The 10976-nt window shown below is 32.3% G+C and overlaps 1 protein-coding gene across 3 annotated transcripts; it reads right to left on the bottom strand.

Annotated features, from left to right (window-relative positions):
- Window positions 1–1792: 1792 nt before the first annotated feature.
- On the bottom strand, window positions 1793–9450 carry LOC143069088 (uncharacterized). 3 transcript variants are annotated; one of them, XM_076243542.1, is made up of 6 exons: window positions 9337–9450; window positions 7753–7833; window positions 6348–7443; window positions 5853–6045; window positions 5162–5244; window positions 4353–4876 (listed from the first exon to the last, which is right to left on the bottom strand). In XM_076243542.1, the coding sequence occupies exons 2-6, from the start codon at window positions 7824–7826 to the stop codon at window positions 4655–4657; spliced, it is 1668 nt and encodes a 555-aa protein (XP_076099657.1). In that variant the 5' UTR covers window positions 7827–7833; window positions 9337–9450; the 3' UTR covers window positions 4353–4654. The 3 variants fall into 3 exon arrangements, with proteins under 3 accessions (XP_076099659.1, XP_076099657.1, XP_076099658.1); XM_076243543.1 differs by lacking the exon at window positions 9337–9450 and adding an exon at window positions 8070–8228; XM_076243544.1 differs by lacking the exons at window positions 4353–4876; window positions 5162–5244 and adding an exon at window positions 1793–2125.
- Window positions 9451–10976: the final 1526 nt, after the last annotated feature.

The following is a 10976-nucleotide window of genomic DNA, read 5'->3' as shown; positions in this document are numbered from 1 at the left end:
ATCATGTTACAACGAAGTTCCAGAACAATATGAATCAAAATCCATTAATTACATTAGATATATGTTTCATTTTAAAACGTTATTCTGATTGGCTAACTGCAAATCACGTGTTATTCCTTAAGCAGTTGTATCACACAATAAAACTTACCATGCATGATGACACGAGGTCCCATAATAAAGTGTACAGGTAAATTGAATAAAAACTTGATGTAAATCGTGTTTTCATGATCCTAGCTGAAAATGTAATTATAAGTATTGAATGATTCTTTTTGTAACTTCATATGGTTGTAAAAGCGTTGACCGTGCGCACATTTTTAGAAAAAAAAATACAAAATGTACTTTGGTCAACGCTTTTACACCCCAATAAAGTTACAAAAAAAAGCATTCAATTCTTAACTAATTAAACATTTATAACCAGATTTTACCTATGGTATAGTACATGTAGAATTATTAACCTACCTGTAAATCTAATTAGGAGCAAATATAAAATCGGCGCAAATGAAAGAATGAAATGTCATACGCCCAATCAGTGATTAATGTAAACAACTAACCTACCGGATGATGAATGATGCGAAAGAATGTCATCAAAGCTCCCAGAAGGCGATAAAGATTTGGAACACTTGTTTTATATTGGGCCGCTGGTAATGTTGTTGTCCAGGACTACACTGGGTTAGTAAGTTTGCTAAATAAGCGTAGACATTTACATTACTGGAATCTAGACTTAACAGATCTGTTTCTAGTGTTGTTTTTTTTTTTTTTTTTTGGGATGTATAAGTACCCGGCCACGTCCACTTGTATATTTGTCTATCTGATGAGTTCACCCTTTTTAAACTGATTTTTATAGTTCGTTCTTATGTTGTACTGTTATACTACTGTCCCAGGTTAGGGGAAGGATTAGGATCCCTCTTACATGTTTAACCCCGCCACATTTTGCATGTATGTGCTTGTCCCAAGTCAGGAGCCTGTAATTCAGTGGTTGTCGTTTGTCTATGTGATACATATTTGTTTTTCGTTCATTTTTTTTTTTATATAAATAAGGCCGTTAGTTGTTTCGTTTGAATTGTTTACAAACATTTTGGGGCCTTTTATAGCTGACTATGCGGTATGGACTTTGCTCATTGTTGAAGCCCGTACGGTGAGTTATAGTTGTTAATTTCTGAGTCATTTTGGTTTCTTGTGGAGAGTTGTCTCATTGACAATCATACCACATCTTCTTTTTTATATTAACAAACTTCCTATTCCTTAGATGTTATCATTGCAACCATATGGCAATGCAGTACCTATAGTTCCTTTATTCAAAAATTGTCTCTTTCTTTTCGGTAGAATAACTTAATACTTATTATACAATTTTCCCGGTTTTTTTTTTTTTTTTTTTTGGTGGAATTCATGATGCTCAATCTTAAGTTTTCTGTGCTGTGTATACTGTTGTTTGTTTTAGGTCATTTTTCGCTTTTTGCCATTGTATTGTCAGTTTGTTTTCGACTTTAAATATTCTTTTTGTAACCCTCGTCACTCTTTTAAAGTCTCATTTTTGTTTATAATAGCATCAAACATTACTTTAAATACTGCAAATATGCCTGTTAAAATTATGAAAATTTTATAACAGAACGGGTGCCGGTACGTAGTAATTGACCTGACTTTGTCATTCGGATGACAGAGGTGGTCTCGTTTCCGTCGGTTTGTTTACACATATCCACAACATATAAATTTACTGTCATTTCTTCTACATTGTCATTGTCGTTATAATGTTCAAATTTTAAATACTTATCAAACCATTTCAATAAATCTACAATTAAACAAAAATAAAACTTTTTATTAAATAAACAAATAAACAAAGAAAATAATTATATTCAATTGTCAAAATCCGCATCAGGTTTGCTATGACAACAAAATAGTTGACATAACCACTGTCGAAAGCTCGTGAATCCACTGTTAGGTTTGGATTGAAAGTCAACTTCTATATCTATTTCAGATTCCTTTGTTTTACTAGTAATCGTTGAAACATGAATATCTTCCAATAGTGGTGAAAAGAATGGCCTTAAATGTGGTCTTGGAGTTTCTTCTGTGTCACTTAAACTAATACTGAACCATTCACTGTCTGACGTCCTAGATGTGTCTGGTATATCTAAAGAAAAATGGAACATTTTTATTAAAATAGGAACAGTGAAAGTCAGACATTTGTTTTTCAAATGCTTGAATTTTAAACTACAATCTGAATTTTACTTATAGCAAAACGACTGTGGATGTAAAGGTTGAGAACATAACTTGTAAAAACCATAGGTGCTTGAGGACAGGATCCTGTTATGAGCCCCCCCCCCCCCCCCCCCCCCCCCATAGTCTCTCCCCCTTATTAATATCATAAATCTCAGATTTTTTAATATATATCACTTATTTGTACCATACATCTACTAGTATACCATATTTTGACTCTAAATATGCATGTTTACTATCAACGTGAATCTCGACTATAGAGCGAAGCGAAAGGTTGCCAACTTCGTTTCATGAAATTGGGGCAACGGTCAGGAAAAATTGTTTTAAAATGTAATAAAATTTTACTTACCGGTTAAATCAACGAGTCCATGCTCTTCCCAGATGATTTTACTTATTGAATTTCGATATCCCGATGTAATATGATACCGTTTTAACACTTTTATTACATTTCGTTTTGACATTTTCAGTGTTGAATTTATAAAGTTTTTAGTGAAATGAAAAATTGAATGACAATTAGTGTTGATATCCTACATGTTGATGTACAATGTATTTATTTAAATATGGCGCGGAATCAGGGTCGTAAATATCGATTTTAGTATATCCTAAAATGATTTCAGTAAATACTAAATTACATTTTAGCATACCCTAAATTGATTTTAGGATATCCTAAAATGATTTTAGCATATACTAAAATCATTTTAGGATACCCTAAAATCAATTTAGGGTATGCTAAAATGTAATTTAGTATATACTGAAATCATTTTAGGATATACTAAAATCGACATTTATGACCCTGATTCCGCGCCATATTTAAATGAATCAAAAAGCCATCAAGGTTATAAAATGATAACTTCGATATATTGAACAAGGTGATTTGATATAATGTACCTTCATCCTCTGTATTGTCATCCAATGTCGACAAATCTAACTTTAGTTCTTCTTTTAACGCAAGCTGTTTATTAATGATGTCTTTTGTTGAAGGCTTACTTCTCTAAAAATGTAGAGTAAATTAAAGTGTTATTAGGTCCTTATTTGCCAGTCGTGATATAAAAAATTCGGCGAGTTTCTGTTTTGAAAGACCACCCCAGTAACTCATAACTTTTTAAGGAATACAATTACTTTAATATGCGTTTATCTAATGTTATTTTGACATTTTGTTTCAGTATGACTTAGGATTATATACAGCATTTCACCAGTACATGTGAATGAATGCTGTAAAATGTCGTTTCATCTTTTACTGAAATTATTTAATTGAATAGCAATATCAATACTATTTACCTTAAATACTTTGTTGACTATCCATTGAAGAGGTCCCTTCTTAGTGGGAACATTTTCACTTATTACAGATCCGTCTAGTTCTTCTGAAAAACAAAGATATAATGTTCCAAAACTATACACTTGAAAATGTTGAAAAACAAACAAATAGCTTAATCTCATTATTTCAGTATTTGTTTATTGATATGTAATATACTTTTTTGTCCATTTAAGTCACAAGTACATCAGCACTTCAATTTTTGCATTACATTTTTTATTTTCCAATATGTTCAGCAATATTTACGAAAGGGGGTACATGTTTTGAGTAATCAACTCCTCCAAGTTTTTAACCCACATCACTGAAACTACACAGGAAGATTGCACATATGTTTAAGTTGTGTACCTGCTATTGTCGAATTGTTTGAGGACTAAGTTTTTGCCATGTTTCCAGACTTGTGAACTTAATCATTTTACATTAAAAGGTATGGAAGAAGGTATAATGCAAGTTTTTTTTATAACTACGATAACAGGGTAACATGAAAACTGTATGTTTTATTTTGAGTTACCGCCGAGAACACCTGTTATATTTTGAATTTGTTGGAATTTTTTCCTTTCGGGCGAAAAAAAAATGTAAAATTTTGTACATGTGTGTTCCTGAAACTTTTTTAAATCCCACATTTTCGTACTAGGAGATAATGTTTATCTATACTTACAATCTGAATTTACTTATAGCAAAACGACTGTGGATGTAATGGTTGAGGACAGGATCCTGTTATGAGCCCCCACCCCCCCCCCCCCCTAGTCTCTCCCCCTTATTAATATCATAAATCTCAGATTTTTTAATATATATCACTTATTTGTACCATACATATACTAGTATACCATATTTTGACTCTAAATATGCATGTTTACTATCAACGTGAATCTCGACTATAGAGCGAAGCGAAAGGTTGCCAACTTCGTTTCATGAAATTGGGGCAACGGTCAGGAAAAATTGTTTTAAAATGTAATAAAATTTTACTTACCGGTTAAATCAACGAGTCCATGCTCTTCCCAGATGATTTTACTTATTGAATTTCGATATCCCGATGTAATATGATACCGTTTTAACACTTTTATTACATTTCGTTTTGACATTTTCAGTGTTGAATTTATAAAGTTTTTAGTGAAATGAAAAATTGAATGACAATTAGTGTTGATATCCTACATGTTGATGTACAATGTATTTATTTAAATGAATCAAAAAGCCATCAAGGTTATAAAATGATAACTTCGATATATTGAACAAGGTGATTTGATATAATGTACCTTCATCCTCTGTATTGTCATCCAATGTTGACAAATCTAACTTTAGTTCTTCTTTTAACGCAAGCTGTTTATTAATGATGTCTTTTGTTGAAGGCTTACTTCTCTAAAAAGTAGAGTAAATTAAAGTGTTATTAGGTCCTTATTTGCCAGTCGTGATATAAAAAATTCGGCGAGTTTCTGTTTTGAAAGACCACCCCAGTAACTCATAACTTTTTAAGGAATACAATACTTTAATATGCGTTTATCTAATGTTATTTTGACATTTTGTTTCAGTATGACTTAGGATTATATACAGCATTTCACCAGTACATGTGAATCAATGCTGTAAAATGTCGTTTCATCTTTTACTGAAATTATTTAATTGAATAGCAATATCAATACTATTTACCTTAAATAATTTGTTGACTATCCATTGAAGAGGTCCCTTCTTAGTGGGAACATTTTCACTTATTACAGATCCGTCTAGTTCTTCTGAAAAACAAAGATATAATGTTCCAAAACTATACTCTTGAAAATGTTGAAAAACAAACAAATAGCTTAATCTCATTATTTCAGTATTTGTTTATTGATATGTAATATACTTTTTTGTCCATTTAAGTCACAAGTACATCAGCACTTCAATTTTTGCATTACATTTTTTATTTTCCAATATGTTCAGCAATATTTACGAAAGGGGGTACATGTTTTGAGTAATCAACTCCTCCAAGTTTTTAACCCACATCACTGAAACTACACAGGAAGATTGCACATATGTTTAAGTTGTGTACCTGCTATTGTCGAATTGTTTGAGGACTAAGTTTTTGCCATGTTTCCAGACTTGTGAACTTAATCATTTTACATTAAAAGGTATGGAAGAAGGTATAATGCTAGTTTTATTTTATAACTACGATAACAGGGTAACATGAAAACTGTATGTTTTATTTTGAGTTACCGCCGAGAACACCTGTTATATTTTGAAATTGTTGGAATTTTTTCCTTTCGGGCGAAAAAAAAAATGTAAAATTTTGTACATGTGTGTTCCTGAAACTTTTTTAAATCCCACATTTTCGTACTAGGAGATAATGTTTATCTATACTTACTGTTGATCGCTGCATTCCTCATGTCTGTTGTTTGGAAGCTTTGATAACTGTAATGCTGTTCTCTCACAAATGAGTTTATTCTTTCTTTTTTCACCGGTGAAAGGAAGGGTCCTGGTTGTCTTATCTCTACTTGTTCCTCTTTAAGATGCAGTTCTTGTTGTGAAGTCAAAGCCTTCTCTTTATTGTCTTTTGGCTGTCGAAAAAAATATATATGAAGATATGAAAATTATGATAGTAAACTTTTGCTATCTATGCACAATATTGAAACAGGTCGTTTTTTTTTTTTTTTATTTCAATAAACTTTATAAGCTCCTGATTGATAAGACGGCTGCTTTTAGGAACGTGTATTGTTTTAAATATTAACACCAATACTATATGTTTTTACACAAAGATAAACACGGCTGTACTTATAGTTAAAGTGTTACGTTCCTTAAGACTCAATACTCAGACGATCAAGTGGACGAAACATGCATTAAAACAAATGTATTTAAATACCTCCTGGGAAACACGCCGCAGTGAGTCAATGTCGGTGGCTGGTTTCCAGAATTCCGCAAATTGTTTCTTTATCTCTTCTTGTTCTCTTAATATCCTATTTCTCTCCTTTTCTTCTTTGATTGTTTTCTCTTTGGCATATGCGTCAACAAGTTTATTGTATTCAGCATCTCTGACGGATTTGTAAAAAGAGGCACATTCATGGTCGTCTGTTATTTCTTTGGTTGAAATTATCTTTTCTTGTTCTCTTGGTATCATATTTCTCTCCTTCTCTTCTTTGATGATCTTTTCTCTGGCATATGCATCAACAAGTTTATTGTATTCAGCATCTCTGACAGATTTGTAAAAAGCAGCACATTCATGGTCGTCTGTTAATTCTTTGGTTGAAATTATCTTTTCTTGTTCTCTTGGTATCCTATTTCTCACCTTCTCTTCTTTGATGATCTTTTCTCTGGCATATGCATCAACAAGTTTATTGTAATCAGCATCTCTGATGGATTTGTAAAAAACAGCACATTCATGGTCGTCTGTTAATTCTTTGGTTGAAATTATCTTTTCTTGTTCTTTTGGTATCATATTTCTCTCCTTCTCTTCTTTGATGATCTTTTCTCTGGCATATGCATCAACAAGTTTATTGTATTCAGCATCTCTGACAGATTTGTAAAAAGCAGCACATTCATGGTCGTCTGTTAATTCTTTGGTTGAAATTATCTTTTCTTGTTCTCTTGGTATCCTATTTCTCACCTTCTCTTCTTTGATGATCTTTTCTCTGGCATATGCATCAACAAGTTTATTGTAATCAGCATCTCTGATGGATTTGTAAAAAACAGCACATTCATGGTCGTCTGTTAATTCTTTGGTTGAAATTATCTTTTCTTGTTCTCTTGGTATCCTATTTCTCTCCTTCTCTTCTTTGATGATTTTTTCTCTGGCATATGCATCAACAAGTATATTGTATTCAGCATCTCTGACGGATTTGTAAAAGGCAGCGCATTCATCGTCGCCTGTTATTTCTTCTTCTCTGTTATTCAATGGCATTTCTGTCTCGTTAATACAATTAACTATTTGTGCAACAGACATAACGTTAGCTTCTATTTCACTGAAAATGAAACCAAGGAATATTCAGAACTATGATGCGACGCCGTTCAGGAAAGTTATAACCCATTCAATAAAATACATAAATAGTGAAGAGGACAGGTTCAAAGAGAGCAATCAGACATATTATTTTTTTTTTTTTTCAGAATTTGAAAAAAGGTATACCACATCTTCCTATATCTATGTCTAACATTTTTAATTAATTGACAATACTCAATAGCTCTTACATCTTGAAAAAGGTCAGTCTAGAAAATAAAATTTGTTAAAATATAATAGCAGTACGGACATATATCATACAGTAGTCAGTACCTACCTGAAAGCAACTTGAAATAATGACACCATTAAACTCCGGATATTCCATTCAAGACTGCTATTATCGGTCTCCATTTCTATTCTGAAAAAATAGAAAAAACGTTTATATATATATATATATTTATATATATATATATATATATATATATATATATATTGCCTAATTTGTTGTAATTAAATCTCTCTCTTTCTCTCTCTCTCACCCCTCATATGTCTGATTTGTTTTCAACCGATAAAACACTCAATGGTTGGTTCATTTAATCTATTGCTCGTTCATGCAATATCTCTGAGTTTTTTTTAATGTGAATAAAAACTTACCAAGTTATTCTCGATTGCTGAATATCGGACAAATGTTTATATACGTTTGGAATCGTTAAAAAGGCGTGTACACTGCTGAAGGCAAGTTAACAAACTGGCGACGTTGCCAAGGAAATATCAGAACTATGACGTTTAGACGTCAAGGATCATGTGACATAGTTTCTAATGGTCGAGGTTTAACTGTACATCATCCCTGTTGTAATAGCAAATGGCAAATAGTATTATTTTAACAGCAGTTTACAAGGGTTCCAACAACTTCCATGCAAAGTTAATTGACCTCTGATAAATTTTACCATTTTTAAGGTTTATTAGGGTTATGTTGCCTCCAACGTATCGCCGTGTTTAAACATCCATGATACATTTGAGCATAACTGGGGAAGTAAAATTCAGAAAAGCGCTTCGGCCGCACGATTTGTATAAAGTGTTCTTTAAATTTCAACTGGTATTATCTGTGTTTATTTATTTCATTTGAATTATAAAATTGAGAATGGAAATGGGGAATGTGCCAAAGAGACAACAACCCGACCATAGAGCAGACAACAGCAGAAGGTCACCAACAGGTCTTCAATGCAACGAGAAATTCTCGCACTTCAGCTGGCCCCTAAACAAATATATACTGGTTCAGTGATAATGAACACCATACTAAACTCCAAATTGTACACAAGAAACTAAAAGTTAAAATAATACAAGACTAACAAAGGACTTGGGACAGGCGCAAAAATGCGGCGGGGTATGCACACTACTGCTAGAAAAACAGACTGTTTTGAACTAACTTTAATTATTTTATATGTTTATGATGCATTTGCAAGCCAATTGTACACAATTTTACATATATTAATCATAGTTCAATATAACAGCAAAAAAAAAAATAATAATAATAACCAAACATAAATAAATAAAAAGATAATACTGTAGGCAGCGGTGGAATTGCTACTATTAGTTTACTTTACTTGACATACAAGAGCCTTAATTTTTTTTACAAGATTGTTTTATGTAAATGATTCTTGCAAACAGCCAATATTGAAATCAGTTCAATTATTCTAACTTTGTAGTATGGCTGTTAATGTCGATGATCAAAATAATATACTGATTTTACTTGCGCCTGAAAAACAAATCAGTTAAAAATTGCAAAGTTGTGTAAAATTTAAGTTTGAGAAAAAAGTTTACAGGATATCAAATATATCAATAATTTTTTGCTAATTTTGCATTGGTTTTCCTTTATTTTTGCTTCAATCATGACACCTAAGACAAAAATAAATAGTCTTACCTTATAACGTAATTCCTACAATCTTCACACAACTTTCAAAATTCAACTTTAGATATTCAGGCGTAAAAAAGCAGCAGGCAGATAGATAGCAACGTTCTAATCTGATACAAGGTTGCCAGAGAGGTTTATGACGTGTTGACGTTAGATATCATGTGGGAACGTTTGCGTTAACTGATTGGTGCTGCATGGACTTCAATCGATCCAACCAATGCGAGTCTTGGTGGATATGGCCGAATAGTAGTATTTTCTTTACCAATGAAACTTAAAAGAAGTTAGAAATATTTTTCGCAAAATTTATCAAAATTCGGTTTGAACCAGTGTAGTTTATTAACAGAGTTATACGAAGACCGTTTTGTTGCCTCTCACCTTGAAATCTCCAATCCTCAAATGTGTAGGCTTATTACTTGTATAAGATTATTTTTGTTTACAAATATACCTGATTGATTGATTGTTAGTTGCTTTACGCCGCGATAGCACAAAAAGGCTATATCGCGGCGAGTCACAAATATACCTTAATAACTACTAAAATGTTTTTCTTTATATCGAATTAAGAACATTTCTGAATTTCATATTCGTGTTTTTCCGTTATTAGCAATAGGTCAAGGCTTTGAAGATGACAATCTGCATAAACATGAACTCGACACACAATTGACACAGGGAACACTCAAAGTCTTAACGGTAATGAAATGCACTGATATTTTTTTGATTCGTAACTGTTATGACAGACTGGGGGAAACCTTGCTAAATTATTAGTTGGAATAAGCTTTGACTGACTAGCGTGCCGCGTAACGGCGATTACTCTTATGTACCTTAACTAAGTGTTGTTTTTTTCTCCGTTTTGTTATGTGTTATTTTGTGAGCTTACGGTGGCGTTCTGGTAAATTCCCAACTGATTTTTATAGTTTTTTTTTCTTCTACATTTAAAACATTTCTAATAGCCAAATCCCATTCCGTGTCAGCTGTTTCAATATATATATATAAACATGTTACTAATAAAATTGAGAAAGGAAATGGTGAATGTGTCAAAGCGACAACAACCCGACCATAGAGCAGACAACAGCCGAAGGCCACCAATAGGTCTTCAATGTAGCGAAAATTCCCGCACCCGTAGGTGTTATTCAGCTGGCCCCTAAAAAATATGTATACTAGTACAGTGATAATGGACGTCATACTAAACTCCGAATTATACACAAGAAACTGAAATTAAAAATCATACAAGACAGGAGGATTTTGAAAATAAATAACTCAGCCTTGATAATCACAAAAATAAATGGTTTGTTCTGTGGTAGTTTGAAAATAAATTACCTGACTTGCTATGTATCAAAAATAAATAACTCAGCAGGTCTAATCTAAAGTATGAGATGGCACCAGATTCTTCATAAATTCATCTTTTTCCCAAAAAAAAAAATCGGGAAACACTTCCCAAATTTTTTAATAACAAAAGTATAAATATTATATAAATATACTTGAAATGTCCGAAAATTGGTTTCATTTAACTTGAGGTATATTGTCTTAGGAAACCTTACCTCACTTTTATTTTAACAGGGCCGTAACTATATGTAGGAAATTTCAAAACCAAATGCTTGTCTCCATATCAAATTTATTGTGTTCACGGCCTTGCAAGAAGAAAGTTCTGTTTT

Source organism: Mytilus galloprovincialis, chromosome 3 (genome assembly GCF_965363235.1).
Source record: "Mytilus galloprovincialis chromosome 3, xbMytGall1.hap1.1, whole genome shotgun sequence".
Lineage (NCBI taxonomy): Eukaryota > Metazoa > Mollusca > Bivalvia > Mytilida > Mytilidae > Mytilus > Mytilus galloprovincialis.
This window is presented reverse-complemented; position numbering and strand designations above follow the sequence as displayed.

Bases quoted from the DNA above. Each gene is read 5' to 3' on its own strand.
- LOC143069088 (XM_076243542.1), bottom strand. From the start codon at position 7,826: ATGGAGACCGATAATAGCAGTCTTGAATGGAATATCCGGAGTTTAATG. The intron at 6,046-6,347 runs GTATTTAAATAC...TTTTTTCGACAG, and splicing joins TGCGGCGTGTTTCCCAGGAG to CCAAAAGACAATAAAGAGAA. The intron at 4,877-5,161 runs GTAAATAGTATT...TCTACTTTTTAG, and splicing joins TAGTCAACAAATTATTTAAG to AGAAGTAAGCCTTCAACAAA.